General features: G+C 47.7%; 1 protein-coding gene and 1 non-coding gene across 3 annotated transcripts; both read right to left on the bottom strand.

Moving 5' to 3' along the window:
• Positions 1 to 5,476: 5,476 nt before the first annotated feature.
• Positions 5,477 to 12,462, bottom strand: NCL (nucleolin). Of its 2 annotated transcripts, none has more exons than XM_069617558.1 (15): positions 12,272 to 12,462; positions 11,193 to 11,306; positions 10,874 to 11,093; positions 9,832 to 9,963; positions 9,400 to 9,555; positions 9,195 to 9,287; positions 8,867 to 8,993; positions 8,647 to 8,783; positions 8,296 to 8,422; positions 8,076 to 8,212; positions 7,649 to 7,769; positions 7,377 to 7,510; positions 7,050 to 7,176; positions 6,041 to 6,324; positions 5,477 to 5,945 (listed from the first exon to the last, which is right to left on the bottom strand). In XM_069617558.1, the coding sequence occupies exons 1-15, from the start codon at positions 12,287 to 12,289 to the stop codon at positions 5,881 to 5,883; spliced, it is 1,992 nt and encodes a 663-aa protein (XP_069473659.1). In that variant the 5' UTR covers positions 12,290 to 12,462; the 3' UTR covers positions 5,477 to 5,880. The 2 variants fall into 2 exon arrangements, with proteins under 2 accessions (XP_069473659.1, XP_069473658.1); XM_069617557.1 differs by having other exon boundaries at positions 8,867 to 8,990; positions 12,272 to 12,442.
• LOC138496875 (small nucleolar RNA SNORD82) lies at positions 9,095 to 9,158 on the bottom strand. Its single transcript, XR_011278334.1, has one exon. It is a non-coding gene; the product is annotated as a small nucleolar RNA SNORD82 (small nucleolar RNA).
• Positions 12,463 to 20,357: the final 7,895 nt, after the last annotated feature.

The following is a 20,357-nucleotide window of genomic DNA, read 5'->3' as shown; positions in this document are numbered from 1 at the left end:
TGCTATGTGATATGCACAAACATAAATGTAAGAATAGAAAATAAAAGCTAAAGTTGTAGACCCTAAAGGCTGATGTGCCGAGGGTTTCTTGGGAACCTTGGATACAGGGAACCAGTACCGGCTACTGCACGTACTGATAATGGACCCTCCATGCAATGGGGCTATGTCTGTTGGAAACACACAATGATGAATGCTCCCAATTACAAGGACCACCCCCAATTCAGTGGGTGGGTGCATCTTTCACTGGTGGTCTACTTCTATATTAAACCATTCAACAACAAAAATACATCCTTATCTGATTGTGTATGGTTGTGCTGCTGCCGCCACTATGTTATATGAGGCTGGTAGACGAAAAAAAGAAGAGCGCTCAGGGGGGTCTACAGAAACCAGCCCTCCCATGCACGGTAACTACAGACTGGACTTTGTCCCCCTCAGCCATGAAAAACAGGGCAAAGGAAGCAAGTTCCTGCAGATTATACATTAAATATAAAAACACGTTAATGGCATGACTTGCAGTTGAGTAAATTTAGTAATTTGCTCACTGTCAAAGGTATGACATTACTAACTAGATAACATCCGATATCCTGCCCGCTGCTCTTTGCTGCAGACTTGTGTTGGTAGCTAGTGTCAAATCATAAAGGTATTTGTACCGCACACTGTCAGCAACGGAATTGGTCCCCAGGTGCTCTGGCAGATATGCAAACCAGGAGGGTTAGTAGGGTGAAGAGGGAGTAAGAATGTGAGAAAATGGCGATAGGTGTCCTGTTGGCAGCTTCAGTTCGGTTTTCACTGTGCGCTGAGCTTCGGTGCGAATATCGGTCGAAGCAAGTCCCAGTGTGCAGTTGGTGCGGGTTATGTGCCGTTTGTTGTTGCCGTGTGGAGTGCGTGCGGTTTGCTGTGCGAGAAGTGTGTGGATTTTTGTGTGAGGCAAGTATGTAGAAATTCGAGTTTTTCGGTTACTGCGAAAGTCTTACTTTTATGCTGATATTTTGAAAATGTGTTCACCCTACATCGGGTCCTCCTTCCTACCTCCGCTTTTTCAAAAGCCATTAAGAACCCTCCCCAGGCAAAACGGTCATGAAATCACAGGCAGACTGGGTCGCTACAGCCACACACCGCCTCAAAACACATCCATCCCTGGGACACTCCGGGAGAGGGATGTGGGGGCAGGTCAGTGAGGCTCTTGCACAAGTCCAGAAAGTCGGGGAGGAAGGCAAGGACAGTAAGGGGGAGCACGAGAGAGGGAAAGCGCTAGATCGGCATATAACATGCCTGGAAGAGTCAATATATAAATGACAAGTATATTGTATTGCATTTAAATAGCGCCTTTTACCAGAATTAGTCTCAAGAAAGGCATAAATCACATCATTCCCGCCACTCGTACCTCCTCTTCTCCCCTTCCCCCCTCCATTTTCCATCCTTTCTTCCTAGGTCTGTCTCGCCTGGCTGGTCATCCTTGTGCCGCCCTCAGGATATGGCCTCCACATTCTTAGACGGCGCAGTGGGGAAATCCCTTCCTGGTGGCGCTTGACACACCCTTGTCATCCAGTCACGGCTAACCCAGGTCCGTCATCAAATGGGTCCAGTCTAGAGTACTCCCCGGGGAGGAGACAGACCCACCACCCCTTCCAGCAGGTGCTCTGGGTGAAGCCACCCCTCCCCGATGCCCTCGAGCGCTCTGAACGAAACAAACTAGGAACCACGGAGGAGTGCCCTAAAAAGCCAAGTCGTGTGTGGCGGCGGGACTCAAGAGCTCAAGTATGTGCATGCATGAGTGCGTGCAAAGGGTTGTCTGTCTGATTGCACGCATGTGTGTGGGTGTGTGTGTGTGTGCCAGGTGGGAGATGGGCTGGTGATATTGTGGAGAATGAGGGGCTGGCAGTGAAACTTTGTCAGCATGTTTTAGCTTCCTGCAGTGGCACTGCTGGTATCCCTGGCAAAACGCGAACATGTGGAAACAGTGGTATTAGCTAGCATGGAATTGCATTTGTGGTAATATGTGGAAATGGTGGCATAGCTAGCATCGAGTTGCAATACTGGCAGTATGGAAATGGTGGCATAGCTAGGCAATACGAGCAAAACCAACACGAATGTTAATCTGAGATACTGGCACGTCGGGTATTTGAGAGCCTACATTGTGTAACAAGATTCCCTCAAAACCACACGGGTAGTGCCGGGGACGCCTATTTTGGAGACTAATACGTCCGTGCAACTTCTGACCAGTCATTGGGTCAGTGCCCATTACCCATTGTGCTTAAAAGGTTACTTCTTCACTCAAACACCTGTTCATGCTCTTTTCTAGGCGAGATTATACGCGTCATGTATTGGCCTACAGCTTTCAGAGGTACATATACTGTTTGATAACCAGCCTTCTGTGCATGCTCTCCATCAGGTGCCCTATCGCCCGAGAGGCCCGTTGGGCTGGGGCAGACGCAGTTCCACGTCAGATGAGCCAACAACCCAAACCCTCTGCAGATATACGCACCATTCACAACTCGGGACACTCACCATCTCCATATACACATTAAAACACCAATAATCAATTGTTCGCCTTCCAGTCAACACTGATGCACTAACGAGCGTTAGGTTTATGGAGAATGCCGATGCCGGCACTTCTAAGCAGGTTTTTATAAACGCTTGATCACCAAATACACAAATGAGATTGCACAGTATTCCTGATGTGGCCTCTGCCTAAATCACTTTAGTGCCTAGGTTTTTTGGGAGGAATACTGTCCTACGCCTTGTTTTTAACTGTACCAACGAGATCGCGGGAACAAGGATCATAGATAATGTGCCGTTCAGTTAACTGGACAATTGCAGCTTAAGGAGTTGCTGGCTTAGCCGTAGTTCTTGCCAGATGAACCCAGCAAACCCCTAATAGAAGAGGCCCACCTGAACAGCATCGCGAGAACCGAAAACGTTTTGCCATCAGGGCCAGATGACTAGGGCAGCAGCCTCAGCCTCGCCAACCTGGAAAGAAGGGCTTGTGGCTCTTCAGGGCTGAAGCGCTCTCCAATGCGGACCATGGTTTAGCTGGAGCCTGACAAATTCCCTCCGAGTGGAGGGGTATAAAGCGATGCTCAAGCAACGAGTGCATCCTAGCAACAGGCCTGTGCGGCAACTACAACAGATAATTACAATACACGATCCTTAGAGTATACAATTTCCTATGTGGCCACAGAAGTATGGTTCCATTACTGCCACTTAAGGCTTTTGAAAACGCTAACCGATTACAACCACAACATGCAGGAGAGGCACTCCTTGCCCCCCACCCAAATTAGAACATGCATTGCAAAAAAAAAAAGGAGACGCATTTCACGAACAAAATAAAGTATGGCCATTCGCGAGGCAGTCCACGACGGATTTCCCTTATAGACGCAACCCCGGGCAGACTAAAGCCCCATTACCTTTAGTTGTACAACCAGCTCAATGTGACCTTTCTGCCCCATTCTCGCCTCCATTCCACCCACGGCAGGGGCACAGCACTTCCAAAACAAACCCGTTGGTGACTGGCTCGCTACAACAGGCCGATGTTAATCTAGAATACCACTGCAAATGCCAAAATTATGGCTGCGTTTGGGATTTAAAGGGAAAAGCATAACGATTCTTATACTGCAAAGGAAAAGACCTGATCAGCTTTCTCTAACGGACATGGTATTGAGAAATAAACCAAACCGCGAACCTTACGGGGCACTGATGTAGCCACCTGTAAAGGCGCGCCCACCGCAGCCGAGGGACTGCCCAAGCAGGCACTAGCCATCACGCCGTTTTCCCCCTCGTTCCGTCAGACCCATTTTCACTGCACGACTAGAATACATCCACGAACGCGGCTAGCTGCTAAGGCGGTGGGGGGGTAGTTGCATGTGGGATAACTTGTAAGCCCAATAACGATCACGATTTAAACATGAAGGCAGATCAGAACACACAAGGCGTGTCCAAGAGAGGGGGAGGGGCATTTAAAAAGAGAATACTGAATGCTTTGAATAGTAAATATAAGCAGCAGACAATCTGCTTATATTTTAAGGAGCCTAACATCAGGAGGGTTGGTGGCGAGACGGGCCAGAGCAAACAAGTTGCACCAGTGCCAAAATTGCACTGGGTTACGTGTCTAATCTGACCCCTGGTGTATTCAACTACGTGCAAAGATTGAGCAGCAGAAACATATTGCGATTTCACGGATGACTTCATTGGAGAGCATTAACATAATTATCCAAAATATACCGAGGCACACATTACCCCGACCTCACAAACAAGTGTATATGAACTTCACCACTCCGTTTCCATGCCAACCATTCGAATTGCTTGAAATTACCTGAACGCAAGTCACATTTAGATACATCGGTTCAATGCCCCAAGTTACCTCTGCAGTGCGAGCGACACCACCATTCCTCACCATACCATAGACTCGCCCAAGCACATGGACTCTGCATTGTACAAAACCCAGAAACGGCCCAAATGGTGGCAGGGAAACCAGACCTCGCATCAGTTTGTCCGCACACTGATAAAGCCATGGATCTGCTTCTGAACAGGAAGGCAGCAGCAAAATGGAGATTGCCGGGGCATGCAACAACAATATCAGTGTGTGCTAACTGCCCAATACTTTACAAGGCAACTTTGCCAATGCTTGCTAACAGGACTCCCGTGAAAGACAATGCTTATAAATCGGAAGAGCTGGTGGATTTGTATCCGTGTTATCTACTCCCCGAAAGTGTACTCTTCAAGCAATATGGTGTGCCAGCTAATAACCAAAACTGTCCGTTGACGCCTGACCCGAACGAGATGGACTCAGGGCTCAAATCATGGTCCTCTCTTCTACAACCGCTAAGGGCTTAAGCAGAAAGGAACCCAAATGACGATGTAGTCCAAATCCGAGAGCCACATGGATTTTTATTCTACCCGTTAATACAACAGTATAAATCTAGGTAACCTGAGGCAAGCAGCTAAAGTCCAACGAGTGCACCGTGACGAGCAGGTAGGTACCAGCACCCGTCATTGTTAGTGCTCACGCAGTGGCAGTGTCTCCTTGCAAAAACAGCACAAATCCATACATGATACAAATAATCACTGACAAGATGAACCACTCCGAATTCCACCCAACTGTGTAGTAGACACTGTATGATCTCACAAGACAAAGACATAAACCTGCTAGGACCGCAGCAGATACATCTCACGTAGCCTATAAACATAGGGGCAGAAGCAAATTGCAATGTACAGAACCACCGAGAGCTGCGCCGCCATGCTGGATAAAACCAGAACACTCCGAGACCCCAAACGAAAGATACTTTCTGTACAACTCTAGCGAATCCCCGTACCACCTAACAAACTCAGTAGCTAGGCAGACATGACTGCTCAGAACTAACGCCCTCACCCACCCTTTTCCTTAACTACCCTCCCCCAATCGTTCTGTGTCATATTTCCATTCTGAAATGAGCATTTCAAAAAGCCAAGTTACAAGAAAACTGCATTAACGCAAATGGTATGTCCAGACCATTTAATCTGAACGACGTAGTCGCTGAAGCATAAACCATAAACATTTCTGCATTTTTTTACAGCAAAAAATACTACAGAAGTTGATAGGAAAACACGATTGTTTTGTACAGTGGATAAAACATTATAAATTTATGACAATTCAGACAAAGGTCACTTCCCACATCCATCACTCGTTACTCTTAAAAAAGTCTCTAGGAATAGTCCGGCAGAGAAAACAGCTTGCAGGCCTCAACTTGATGCTGCTTTTATCCAGATGGCCACAGAAGAAACTGCTTTTCTTCACATTGGAATGTCCTTACAGAAGGCTCGGTCAATGCAAAACCAATGGGCGATCTCAACCCCATTTTATACCAGAGTCCTTTTAAACAGGGGAAGGGGAGAAATTGCTCTTCAGTCATCAAACTTTGTTTTCTTCCCCCGGTTTCCTCCTCGGAAACCTCCACCGCCTCCTCTACCTGCAACAGAAGAGACATGCGTTTTAGATTGAAGAACATTGCGTTTTAGATGAACTGCAAACACAACAGCATCCGACATAGGTCAATTCACTTACCACCACCAAATCCTCCTCTGCCACCTCTTCCGCCGCCTCCGTAACCACCGCCTCCCCGGCCTCCGTAACCACCGCCTCCCCGGCCTCCGTAACCACCGCCTCCCCGGCCTCCGAAGCCTCTGCCACCACCTCGGCCTCCGAAGCCTCTGCCACCACCTCGGCCTCCTTCTCCCTTGGGCTTGGCAAAGTCTAGCGTCACCTTGTTGCCATCAATCTCACCCTCCTCCATGGCTTCTTTGGCAGCTTTGGCATCTTCTACTGTAGAGAAATCTACAAACCCGAACCTGCGGAACACAAGACAGTTCAGGGTCCTGGACATAGACAAACTCCATCCAAATACTGATGAAAAGTAACTAATGCAAGGGAGTAATAGCTTAATTCCTAGCACCTACACGAGCATGGGACAGCTTCACCTATAACCACCGTAATAGTTATGGCATGCAAGCTTGCGATACTGATCCAAGCCAAGATCTGCTATTTGTAATTACTAACTGGTTGAAATGGAGGCTAAAACTACAAAAAAGGTAGCAGGCGCCCCCCTCGAAACACGACAAGGCTCTGCGTGTCTTTTTACCCACTTCAACCCTGTAAGTGCCAAGGGCAATCCTTCGGATTAACTCCATGTTGCCAAGGACGAGGTACCTCGTCCTTGGCACTTAGTGGTCAAGTTAGAAGGCATTGTATGGCGATATACCAAAATCACCAAAAAAAAAAAAGCCTTTGCACACTGGGGAAACCCTTGGGACCCCTTGCTCACTGTGCTCAGAGGCACAGCTCCACCTCACTGATGAGGCCCAACAAGGTTGAACCAGTGTCTGGGGTTGTTGTTTATACTCTTGTACCAAGGAGGATTGCCATAGCATTGTGTTGCTGACTGCTCAAGTGGGCGAGGCAGACCAATATGCAAATGGTTATTCCTCCTTTGTCAGTACAGCGAGCAAGACATGTGGATGCAGACTCTTCCGTGGGTACATGCAAACAGGATATCTTGCCTTGCTCTTTTCCATACCCTTTAGAAGCTCCAGTGTCTCGGTCAGTAGCTATTCTGGAGCCCACAGCACCATCAAATGCCTCCTTTAAGCTTTCTTCTGTTGTGTCTTCAGAGAGACCTTTCACAAACAAAGTTTTTGTTTGCCCTAAAGGTAAGAGGAACTAAAGTTAATGGCATTCGACAAAGCTGCAGAAAAACCAATACAGAAAGTCGCACGTGATAAAAGTAAAGGGGACATATCGTGGGATCCAGCAGCTGGGTACCGCCATTTAAAGACGATCGAATGCCAGCCAACAACCGCATCTTTGCATTACAACCATGAGCGCCCATCCCATAGCAACTTACCGCCTCCTCGAGCATTTCCACCTTGCGAATTTTGCATCTCCAGACGTACCGTCCGCCCATCAATCTCTACGTTGTTGTGATTTTCCAATGCTTCCTTCGCTTCTTCAGGAGTGGAAAACTCGACAAAAGCGAAGCTGGAAAAGACGGCAAGAACATAAATTCGGGCATGGCTAGTTTACGTCCAACTACAAAGCCCCCACTGCCTAAAGACACCAACCCACTGTTTTCAGAACAATCTGCAAAGCACCCATCTCAGCAGTGATTATACCTACCCTTTGGGTCTACCCTGGTTGTTTTGTGGTATTCTGACCGATACCGCCTTCTCAAAAACGTCTTGTAAGGAAGATTCTGTGGCACTATAGGACAAGTTATTGACCAGCAACGTCTTTGAATCTAGAAAAGGGATGTAGTAACATTAGTCCGCTGCGTTTTGAACAAGAACACTACTCCAAGAAACCACAATGCAGCCAAGGTGGGCACGTATGCAACAAAGCCACCGAGCTGCCCATGTGACGACTCAAAGGCAATAGTAGTACAGACAAAACCATCATCGCAAGGATAGTAATGGCGGAACCCATCTAAAGCGCACTGAGGGGTTAACAGGAAAAACTGAACAGGCAGCCAATCTGGGCATAATGGCAAGAGACATGGCTCTAGCCATGCCACATGGAAATCGACTGCATGAAGACAGCTACTCACCGTTAGCCGCGCTTCGCTTTCCACTCTTCTCTCCAGTGTAGTCTATAAGAATGGACCTCCCTTCAATTTCAGTCCCCTGCTTCTCGGACATTATTTTCTCTGCCTCAGCTTCAGTTTTGAACTCTATGTAAGCAATGCTGCAAAGGAGAGATTTACAATGAAATCTCAACCTACAACGTAGCCTAGGGCGCACTTCTTTTCAGAGAAACTTAAACCTTACCCCCTGCTGCCACCGTCATTGCCTAGAGGAAGCCTTATGTCAATCGCGTTGTCAAAAACGTCTTGCAAATCTTCCGCTGAGGTGGAGTATGGCAGGTTCTTGACAAACAACGTTCGGGAATTCTTTTCTACAGAAAAGAAAAACATGCTATCTGCGCTCAATGACGCAACAATGGCATACAGCTCGCAACAGGCAACAAACTACTCTACTGCTGTTAAATCAGGAGCCAAGTAAGCCACCCACCCCACCGGATTGAAATACTAAATTTGGAACTTCGTTTCTTGTAAAGGGCTACAGGGGTTTTACCCCAGGTGCTGCCAGCTACACAGAGTGGATGCAAATCATCTTTACCTTTCTTGCTTTCTATAGTACTCTCCTTCGATCGGGCCTTCTCCATCTTTGCCTCAAATCCCAGAATTTTTTTTCCATTCAGTCCAACAGCCTTCTCCAAATCTTCCTCGCTGGAGAAATCGACATAACCAAATTTCCTGAAAGAAAAAACATGGTTTAGAGTCAAACTACACATGACAGTTGAAAACGCACTAAAGCTGCATATAGCACGTTAACTTACTTAGTTCCACCTAGGCGAACATCAGCAACAGTCAAGCTCTTTTTGGAGAAAAACTGCCGGATGGCATCCTTTAGCTCATCAAAATCCTTTTCATGGTTCAGATTGCCCAGATACAGCGAGAAACCTGCTGAAAGAGTCAGAAGGTGAAGTACACTACAAATACCCGCAGAGACGACAACCTATACTACTTGCACCAACAATAGTACACCAAAGGCCAAGTGCTACTAAACACATCAGTTCACAGTGACATCAGAATTCAGGATTAAGTCCCTTGGTGATCATCATGTGTGTTGAGTATTCCAGAAAGAGAACATTTACTCTAACTCACTTTCAGTTGCTTCGGTTTTTGCCTTCTTTGCCTCAGGCACATCCTTCTTCTTGGGAACTTCTTTCTTTCGTTTACCGGACTCTTTCACGGTCTCTACATTCAAAATACAATCCCAGTTAATATTCTCGTTAGAAACATGGGTCTGCTACCATGAGATTTAAAAAGCATGTTACTTGTGCTGATGCCAGCTACTTTTATTAAGTACCCTTCTCGTCATCGTCATCCTCGTCATCATCATCATCATCGTCGTCGTCATCCTCCTCCTCTTCCTCTGAAGATTCAGCCTTTACAGCGACTTTTGCAGTTACAGCAGCCTTGGCTTTTGTTGGAGGTGGGGTGGTATCCATGGCCTCATCAGATTCTGGAATGAGAATATAGTCAAAAATCAATGCTCTGCGTTCCAGGCATGCATTGTAGGTTAGTCCATGTCAAGCACTATTTTTATGCCAGGAACCAGACCCATTGAGTGGCACAGGCGCGTGCACATGCCCATTTGCAACAGCCACATTCAGCACATCAGGAAAGGTAAGACATCACTGACTGATCAGGATTAAGTCCCTAGGTAATCATCATGTTGTGCTGGTGATCCTGCGTGCCAGTTACGTTCTCATAGGTAGCACATGCCAGCAAGACTTACCGTCATCGTCGTCTTCATCCTCTTCCTCCTCCTCCGATTCCTCTTTTTTGGCTGCCTTTTTCTTTGCAGATGGTTTTTCTACCGGTTTCTTCGGTGTGGGTTTCTTGGCAGGTGGAGTCTCCTCCTCAGATTCTTCAAAGAAAAAAAAAGTTCAGAAGAGCATCCGCCATCACAAGTGCATGGCAATAGTAACAGCTCAAACACAATCTCCCCCTTGTTAAAATGACGGGAAACCAGTACAAGATCCCATGGCCAATGATCACACAACCCGATGTTCTAAACCGGCGCAATTGGTGCAACACTAAAATTCAGGTGTGATGTAAAGGACTGGGGCAAGCGGGCTTGTCACTCACTCCCTTATTCAATCGGCATAATCACTTGACCACATCTGCTTTAAGCACAACTAGTAAACTCCACCCTTACAAAAGATGGGGGCGGGAGGGTCATTCAATAACGGATTAGACCACTACAAAAAGCACTACAAGGGCAACGTGCATTTGAGGTGCGTCTAAGGCAAGAGTGGGGAATAGGAGTAACTGTTAAGTGTCCCATGGCCCATCATGGGATCAACAAGAGCATTTCACGGAGACCATAATTAACCAACATGATCGAAACCTTTCGGAAGGCTAATGCGATATCTTTCGAAATGTACACTAATTTACAATTCACGAAATGTAACCCTCAAAACACGAGCTTACCCTAAACGTATACCTGGGAGATCTAAACGGACCACGTTAATATCAGGCTATACTCTCCGCTTGAAATAAGCACAGCAGGATCTCATTATAAAGAGCCGCGGGGATGACCCATGCGGGCCTCCGGTAGGAGCCCCAATAATAGTAGATACCACTACACTCATGTTGGCACGGCTGCAATGATTAAGGATTTTTCACATCAGAGACACATTCATTGACCAATAATATGAATCACGCCAAGGCCTAACCAACAGCACAAGCAACAATGCCGCCTGACTAGCAACAAACAATCGCTGGCCTATCGGGCCACGCCATGCAAACATTACACTCCTGCATGGACCACTTACCGGATTCTTCATCATCATCCTCCTCCTCCTCGTCGTCGTCATCCTCCTCCTCACTGTCCTCATTTTGGGCCTTCTTGCCATTCTTAGCCGCTGCAGCCTTCTTCGCCGGTGTAATCACAGGTTTTGCAGGCGTGGCAGCTTTCTTTGCTGGCGTAGCTGCCTTTTTGCCAGGTGTATTGGAGGCTTTGGCTGGAGTCACGGTTTTCTTTTGTGGGACCTCCTTGGGTGGGGAAAAATAATCGTTATGTGGCGTAATTAAACTTAGGAATCCGTTTTTTTTTAGTTATTAAGGATAGCGTCAAGTGTTATAAGCAATTACCTCTTCCTCCTCACTTTCGTCTTCGTCGTCTTCAGAGTCCTCTTCCTCGCTATCCTCAACATCCTTTGGGGGAGGTGGGGCAGCTTTTTTCGGTTTGCCTGCAACTTTAGCTCCCTGAAAGACAACGTGCTAATTTTAAGAAGCTAGAAAGCACTCGCAACCATTAAATTCGTAAAGAAAAGGCCGCCCCCGCCACCACAAGGACTACACCGGGACAACACAGCCAAACCGCGACGACATATTTGGACAACAATTGCCACGTTACAATAGAGCGCCTTAGCCCGATTGGTAGACATTAGGTCTGGTGACTAATTTGGCACTTTTCCGCTACCCGGAAAAGCAAGACGAGTGGGGCGCGTGACACCAGGGACTACAACTCCCAGCATCCTATCGTGTATCTAGATAGTTAAGGGTTAGAACTCAGCTTTCAGGTTACGCGCCACGTGTTTCCCCCAACACAAGCCAACAGGTGGTCGGTCGCCTGGCGCACAAGTTAAGCGCACCCCCCCACCACCACCCCCTAAGAAGCCGTCGACGTGTGACGTCAGTGCGCTCGCAGAACGTCTGCGGCTTACCAACGTAGGCTCTCGCGCAGCAAGGCTCTGAGTGTACGCGCTCGTCCCCAGCATACGTCACAGACAAACCACTGGAGCTATAACGGCTGCCGGCGCGCGAGCCGAATGGCGGGAAAGAGCGCGGCCGCGACTCCCGATGCGGGAGAGGGGCAAGGGGCAGCGAGCGCGGTATAACTAAAGCTCGTTTCGCGGTTAAGGCACAATCTACACACACGAGAGCGAGAACCGCCGTGGCGAAAAGGCCAGTCCGGTATATATCGGTAGGCCTTGAGGTAGGGACCGCAGAAGTAGACCGGTGGCAGTCGCTCCAGCAGTCAATGCCGTGACGTATATTACACACGCGCTTCCCGGCTATTCGGTCCAATTTAAAGGAAGACCGTCGTAACCCCCCGCCCCCCTCTATAGAAAGTGCAGTGGTGCACACGACAGAAGCCCCCGGCCGCCTCGCTCTGAACGAGGCTAAAACCTCCGTTCCACCATCGCATGGCGGAGCGCTGCTCTTACCTTCGCTAGTTTCACCATGATTGCGTTGAGGTGGACTCTGTGCCGCGGTTTCCCCGGATGTGGTGCGGGCTCGGTGCTGGTGGAGCTGCACGTGCGGCCTGTGCTCTGCTGCGTCTGATGTGCGAGAGCGCGCGGAGCGAAAGAGAGAAAGGCTGTGACTGAGGACGAGAACCTCTTGCACCCTCCCAGAGACTAATAAAAGGCGGACATTGCACGTCACCGTGATTGGCCAATCCTACTAAGTCACTGGAGGGCAGGCCCGCCCGTTTCCCTTTCTGGCGCCAATGAAAGAGCGGCGTTTGCAGGGCGCCGCCCACCTCGTCCAATAGGGACTGGATGCATAGAGTCTATTCTGGCCGTAGCTCTGTCTTCTGACCAATCCACGGTTACTTCTTTGGTTGCAACGGGAACGTGCGCACTCTCCGTCATCGTTTGGTTAGGCGTCTGTCTCTGCCAATCACGCTTAAGTTGGGAGCCGAGCAGCCTATCGGGCTCGTTTTCGGGTTTGTGTTCCATTTTGTGCTCGCCCTATGTGGAATTGTGGCTTTCGAGAAGAGAGACCCGGGCTTCGGTGATGGCGGCATCCAGAGCGCCGCACGTGTCGTCGGTGTGGGGGGACCTCGACTCCCCTCCCCTCCCCTCCCCCTTTCTCATGCTATTACCTAAGGTTTGTTTTCTCCAGAAAACAATGTCGTTGCATCAGTCTGAGGATATTTACCATCGTAATCAAGAGTTTTGTCCTTGTACTCGAACACGTTGTCAATAAAATCAAATAGCACGCACCTAGAAATGTATGGGGGTTATTCCAAGGAAAGGACTCCCACAATTCCATACATATTGTTTCAGCAACACATGGAGACTGAAGGAGTCATTTCAAGCCTAAGCACCAGAGAAAATATTTACGTTAAAGTCTCTGTATTTCACACATTGGAATACTTCTTCATATACAGTTTGTTTAATGGGGATGTTAAAACGAATATGTCGTCTTACTGCATTTCGCTGGATGTTGCAATAAAAGCCCCCCCCCCGACCAGTTATTTGCACACATCTACTAATCTTTATGCACTCATTTAAAATAAGGGGCATATTTTTGTTCTACTTGTACGAAATCACTGAAAGTTCTTTGGCCGTGAATGACGGATTGAAAATAATGGAGTCAGCTGTGTAAGTTTACCATAACATGGATCTTGCTCTACATTTCGACACAAAAGTGTCGTGTGAGCTCCATGAGTACCCCGTAAAGTGGGACATGAGGTATTTCCCCTGCGTACAACGTAACCCTGGAAAGACAGACTTTTTAGGACACAAATCTCGTATTGTCTATTGCAACAGCTGGCACCTCTATCACTCTTCTCAACGTGTTGTGCACCTGTTGTGCTCTGCCTGAAGCAATGCTTTATCCTGTTCGGGCAACTAGACAAGGATTAGGACCAGAATCTCCCCCAAAAAGTGCGACTTGAGAGGTTTTGAAAGCTGCTGGGAAAACGCCTGATGTTAGCGAATGGTTAATTATTGATCTAGCTATGGTGCCTGCGCAGGTAGAGGAGAGGATGTTTTTTAAGAGTGAAGGGGGCAGTGGCATTATGGGGCAGCTACTGCAGTAGCTTCTGGAATTCTAGGTGTGTGATGGGACGGAGGAGGGGGCGTGAGTGGGAAAAGACAGGAGGGGTGGGAGATGGAGTGGGCGATGGTGAAAGTTGCTAATCTCTTGCTGATGGTGAGGTTCCTTTCAATGGAGATGTTATAAAAGTGATCTGACAGGTTATCACCAAGTTATTGGGAGTGAGTGGTGAGGGATTAAGACAAACCGGTACAGAGGCAAAAACAAATTAAATTCCCTAAGCCCTGTTACAGAAATCCCAACATAATAAGCATTATATAAAAGAGTAAAGAAAGATGGGGATTCAAGCATTGGCCACCACCACCTTTGTCCGAGACCGAAGCAGACCCCTGGATCTCCCACTGCCAGACTCAGACCCAAATGACAAGGAGGGCAGTTCACTTCCGCTGGTCTTCTAATACTTCTTGTATTCACAAATCTTAGTGTGCACTTCTTTTGAGTTCACTCTTCCCCATCGTTGCAACACTGTCCATATACTCATTTCACTATGCAAGATTAATTTCCCTTAGCTTCTCAATCATTTGTCGGTCAAAGACTTTCAATGGTACATAGGATTTTATAAGGCCACTGTAAGACCACTTTGACTTCGTCTCGCCTCTTTCAAAGGGCTTCTGGTTACGGTAGTCTTTCTACCATCGGGTTATCGGCCAGAGTAATCCTGCTTAAAGACCCACATGGTGTCGGCCTCCTCTGTTTCTGGTTTCCCCCCTCTTTAGCTTTTCAAAATTCAATTTAGCTATTGGCTACTTTTCGTTTAACACAAATACAGTTCTGTTTCTTATCAATACTCCCCTCGATTCACCGGCTGTGATGAAACACTTTGTTTTCTTCTTGGAGTCCAGGTTCGTACCACAGAGACAAATGTCTCTCCCCGACTTGGCAATCAGCAGAGGACAGTCTTATGTACCTTTGACATCTGGTGCAAGACACGTTGGCTATTGTTCGCAGACTTATTCCCACTGCATCGGTTTCACAGGCCTTGGTCGGAAAAGGTAAGGTCGACTCTCTCCTTGTCACCCTATCACTATGTACCATCTTTCTCCTCCTCTTGCACTGCTGTTCTGAGTTTGCTCTTACGCCGTGCTGCATGCCTTGCTCATAAAGTGCTGTCATGCTCCACCTTCTATCCCTGTAGGGAAGGGAAAGGGCCGTCGGATGTGTGTGATTCTGGTCAATTGCCTGACTTTGCTTGACCCTTGTATTGGGACATGTAATGTAAATGGCTCTGGTGTTAGTCTGTTGTCTTGTGCGAAAGTGTTTGTGTTGGAAAAGGGGGAGGGGCAGTGGTTTGGAATATCCTACGTGGTAGGATGGGCAAAAGATATTGGAAGAAGGGGGATACCGCGTCTCACCCATCGGTGTCCCACTCCCCAAGGACCCCCCTCCTCATCCAGGTGATTCTCCCGCACTGGTCCACCCCCAGGAATTGGATCCAAAAGAGATGGCCGTTTCCTGGCCACCTGGATGACAGATCCATGGGACTAGATCGGGAGACAACCTCAGGTTTCCCGCATACCCTTCCTCCATGCGATGTAGCCACATTTGTTTCACAGGGGAACCGGGAAACAAATTCTACATTTCCTTGGTCTTTTCCTTTTCAGTGTTCCACTGTGAAACCATAGAGTTGTAGGCCATTGGTTTGGAATCTTTGTGCTGGCTAATCCAAACTAGGGGTGAGTCCTAATAGGTAGTACCGGATATGGATAATAGCCCATTTGATGGTTAGAGCCTCTAGTTTTACTACAGAATCGTTTTTTTCATGTGGGAATAACTTGCGATAGGTGTACAGTTTTGTGATGTTCTAGTCTTGCAAATTTGTGACAAGACAGCTCCTAACCCTGTAAGGGAGGCATCCGTCTGTAACGTCCAACCATCAAGGGCCACCTCTAAGGGTACCTCCTGTCTGTGCCTATCCGGGACGTTTGCGTCTGTGGGTCAGACACGCTGCTCTATTTCTCTGCCAGCCACTACTTTACCACAACAACCACCCAAGCGCACCTGTGCCATTCCCCTGTCCCACAGTCACGTGAGTTTACCAGCTATCACACCCTTGCTGCCGATCGCACCGGATAAGAACACCACTGCTGAGGGAAGCTCCTCAGCATCCGGTCCGCCAGCTACCCGATACGATCTTCCGAACTATACTCTCGCCTACTAAGGTACCATGCTAGGTATTTCAGTGCCAATATTCGTCTAAGTTTATATTGTAGGAGCAAGCGCTTCTATCGTCACACAAGCCTCAATTATTGGTTGTAAGCGCTGGCACTTCGATATGAACCACATTGCCATGCTGTTCATTGCCTGTGTTCCCTTTTACTTATTCTATCAACCAAACCTGTAGTCCTTCAATGTTAACAATAACGTGCACAATTAGCACCATACACCACATTTCACTTGCTGCTTGTTCAATGTAATGCAATTGCTAGCCTCCTTTGTAAATTGAGATACTACCTTTTAAATACATGGGTGCTACGTCCATCACACTGCATTGTTTAATTGTTACATGTATAGATTTTTACCCTGCATTGCTCAATTGCTACGTGTTTATACCTCCAAGAAGCGCAATCACCAACTGCTCCAATTTCACAATGCACTGAAGCAGAAGCAGCCTACAGTCACGTGCACAGCACATACCTTGCAGTATGCAACCCTATTGGTCCTTTCTGCACCATACTCATATCTGCCCCACAATAGGTATCACCCCTTTAGCAGGTGCCTCCTCCCACCCAAAACAGCGCTACCCTGTTCACCAGCATGGCGCCTATACTGCCCTGCTCCAAAACAATCACACCAACAAACTTCCTTCCTGCACTTCGAAACGTCACACTGACGTATTCCTACAGGACAGCCTCTGCAGCTCCCATCACTCAACTCCTACTCCACCTCACATACAACATGCACCAGTAGGTACACAGCTCCCGACCCACCCTATGCCCCTCCCCATGAGGAATCTAAGGGTAGGTACCCGTTCTAGACATTTCACGCCCACACTGACAAAATATATAGAACAGGAAATTGACCTCCTTGCCCTTACCCCTAATGCATTCCAGTCCTACAATCCCGCATACCATCCCAAAGAACACTAGTCCCCAAATAGCCCCTAAAAACAGCAATGCCAGCATACCCAACACCAGACCAATCCAATGTGCTCTAATCAATGCACAGTCTATTCCAGCCCATGCCACTGAGATCCATGACCTGATCACAGATCTCGATCTTGACATCCTCGCTATCGCAGAAACTTGGTTGCACAAAGCTTCTGTACCATCCATCCGCCAAACCCTCCCCCCAGGTTACACCATATTCCGGCATGGTAGAACACCCAATAAGGGAGGTGGTGTTGCCCTCATAGTCAAAGACTCACTCGACTCTAGACAAATAAAGTCTGCTACTGCAAAAAACTTTGATGCCTTATCAGTCAAAATATCCTTCACACCAAACAATACTACAACGCTGCACATCATATACTTCCCCCCTGGCCCTCTTCTGGAATTTCAAGGTAACCTCCTACACCTTGTAGGAGACAATCTAAAAAACAACACTAGAGCAATACTCCTAGGAGACCTTAATCTGAGCTTTACGGCCCAAAAGATCAGAGGCAAAGCCCTGGCCAAAGTGCATCTAGATATGGGATATATCCAAAGAGTCGCTAATCCGACTAATTCCAAAGGTCTTATATTGGATTGGATAGCTGACCCAACAACACCACGCCCATGGACCGAACACCATCTCCTACACTTCCACCTACCATCCAAAGCTACATCTAAACCCACTACACCAGTGCCATACGCCATGGTCAGATCTGCACGACTCCTCACTAAAGACAGGTGGCCGCTAAAACCGCCGTTCTCGAACAACCCCGCCAAGCTTGTAGACCTCTACAAGGCCACTCTCAAAAGGCTGTAGACGCCATCACGCCACTTTAGAAGAAAAGCACCAAGTCCATCAAACATTCTAACTCCTGGTTCTCCCAAGAGCTACTTGATTTAAGAGCTCTTAAGCGCGCAGCTCTTATCAAGTGGCAATTTTGCCCCACTGACCTCACACAAGAGGCCTACAAAACTATTGCCAAACCATACATTAAGTCCATCACGGCAGTCAAAGCCACATCCTACAACCTTAGAATCATCAATGCTAAATCGGAATCTAAACAGTTGTTCACAATTTTCAAAGAACTTACTATACCCCCAACTAGCACACAGCAAACTGTGAAAGACGACACATGGTGCAATAATATTCAACATGCCATGCTTGACAAAATACAACACCCTTCAGAACATAATCCACACTCACCTCAACGCCCTTCCCAAAGTCTCTGCGCCTGACGTTCCACCCAAAGGCACGGTACATGTGCCGAATAAAGATCAAAAACCCTTTGCCTTCAAAGAAATAACTGAAGCAGAAGTCATGGGTATCATGAAACATATCAAGCCATCCCTCTGCAAGGGTGCACCTGCCCAGCCAGCCTTGTCAAAGACTGTGCGTATGTCACACTACTGATATACTCAATGAGGATACAGTAACACTCACCTGGACCATAAAAGGATACAGGTGCTTTCATGGCCAATTGTCTCAGTAGTCTGGACTGGGCTTACAGACTTTTGCGCAATAAAGCATACAAGTCATGTTTTTGGCCGATGAGCTCATAAATCTCGAAATAGGTAAAGACCTTCCAATTGATGAACCCCTCCTGCTACTACGACATCCACAGCTAGAGCAGTGATCACTGGAAAGGGCACGGAGCACAACTAACAACAACGCCAAGCTGTATAAGAAAAAATAACTCTATTCAGTGCTTGTCCTCAATGAATGGTATGAACAGCTAACTCAAAGAATGGTAGAATCGAACTAACCTGTTGGTGTCTTCAATGGAGATAAAGGGCGACAACTAGTGATTCCAGAAGAGTCTTGATCCAGGAAGTCCAAAAGGCAACAACGACCGGGGGGGTGGAGGGGTTGGAGGTGCTTAGTAAGGCAGCTAGCATTAGGATCGGGATGGTGCACTCCTGGAAAGCGTCCATAAAGTTCAGTGCACGTATGTGATGAAAACAAACAAGAAAGCAGCAACGCATTGTAGAAATAATAGTTCAGTTCACTAATGCCTGTACTCCGTATGTGTGATGATGGAATGCTACTGGGTTTGATGAGGTAGATAATCTGTGCGGGAATCGTATCGCCCGCAATGAAAAACAAGTAACATCGTGAAAAATCCTCAGCCAAAAGTATGCAGGAAACAACCCAGCACTGGTTAGTGTAGCATCCTGGGAAGCGTCCGTGATAAGTCGCGGCAAGAGAAATGTCCTCTGCTAGGAATAGGAAGTCAAGTGAGGACCAGAAAAGAGGGTTCAGATGTAAGTACCTGCCCACTCGAGGAACACAAACGCTGAAAGGCATGCAACTTCAATAATAACTGGATACTTTGTAGCAGGATGGTATCCGCAGCTCCAGAGTGGAAAACAATCAGAAGCAGCGAACGCCACCAGGCTTTGATTTTAAATACGTTAGCTGTAACTTCACGTGACAACCGGAACGCAATGACGTGAATATCAGGCACGGCGTCCTTGCAACAAACAATGTTTCCAAGGCAATCTTTCATGCAAACGCCAACTAGAATAGAACGGCCTGACTGCCGATCTACGAGCAAACCGTCTGTTGCAGCTGCTTCAGAGCGGTCTTACCAGCCAAACGAGGGGGAGACGCCGCAGCATGTATGACAGCGCAGCCACTTGCTCCATTTCTCACAGAGTTCATCAACGCCTCTTTTTTTCCTCGGGCATAGTCCCTCCTTCCCTCAAGGAATCATGCGTTAGACCGTTACTAAAAAAAAACACCTTGGATCCAGACTTCTCCCCTCTCCCCCCCCTCTGGGAAAAAGGCAATCGGGATTCCGTCCATGCCATGGTACTGAGTCTGCGTTGATCTCAAGAACCAGTTGCTAGAAACAATGGACAAAGGTAAGCTGCTTTGCTCCTGCTCTTGTATCTGTCGCCCGCCTTCCATCTGGTCGACCATAAGATCCTCTGCAGACACCTCAAGAGGCTGCCCATTTTTCCCAGGAAGCCACAGCCTGGATTACGTCCTTTCTAGAAGGCAGGGCCATGAGTCTTCTCTGATCAGGCCTCAGCCATCCCATCCACTGCGGATTCCCGCAAGGGTCCTGCAACTCCCCCACCCTCTACACCATATTCACCCTACCCCTCTTCAATGACCTAGATGGGCACACTGTAGCATTCACGAACTATGTCGACGATACGCAAAGTCTCATTCCACTCTCCGGCTCCTAGACCTAAACACCCTCAAAGAGACCTATGCATTCATCCAGGCCTCGATGGCGGCTAACGGTCTATGTCTCAACTGAGACAAAATAGAAATCTTACTGGTAGGCCCCAATGAAATTCTGAACAAACTAGACAGCCAATACAGCAACTTCAGCATTGAAAACACTGTAATCACAGGCTCTGCTGC

Source organism: Ambystoma mexicanum, chromosome 10, assembly GCF_040938575.1.
Source record: "Ambystoma mexicanum isolate Mex_15411 chromosome 10, UKY_AmexF1_1, whole genome shotgun sequence".
NCBI lineage: Eukaryota > Metazoa > Chordata > Amphibia > Caudata > Ambystomatidae > Ambystoma > Ambystoma mexicanum.
The sequence above is the reverse complement of the archived record's forward strand: the minus strand, read 5'-3'. Positions and strand labels throughout refer to the sequence as shown.

Excerpts from the sequence above, each read along its gene's own strand:
- NCL (XM_069617558.1), bottom strand. Across the intron at positions 9,556-9,831 it reads GGATGAAGACGACGATGACG|AATCTGATGAGGCCATGGAT; the intron begins GTAAGTCTTGCT and ends TTCTCATTCCAG. Across the intron at positions 8,213-8,295 it reads AATGACGGTGGCAGCAGGGG|CATTGCTTACATAGAGTTCA; the intron begins GTAAGGTTTAAG and ends TCTCCTTTGCAG.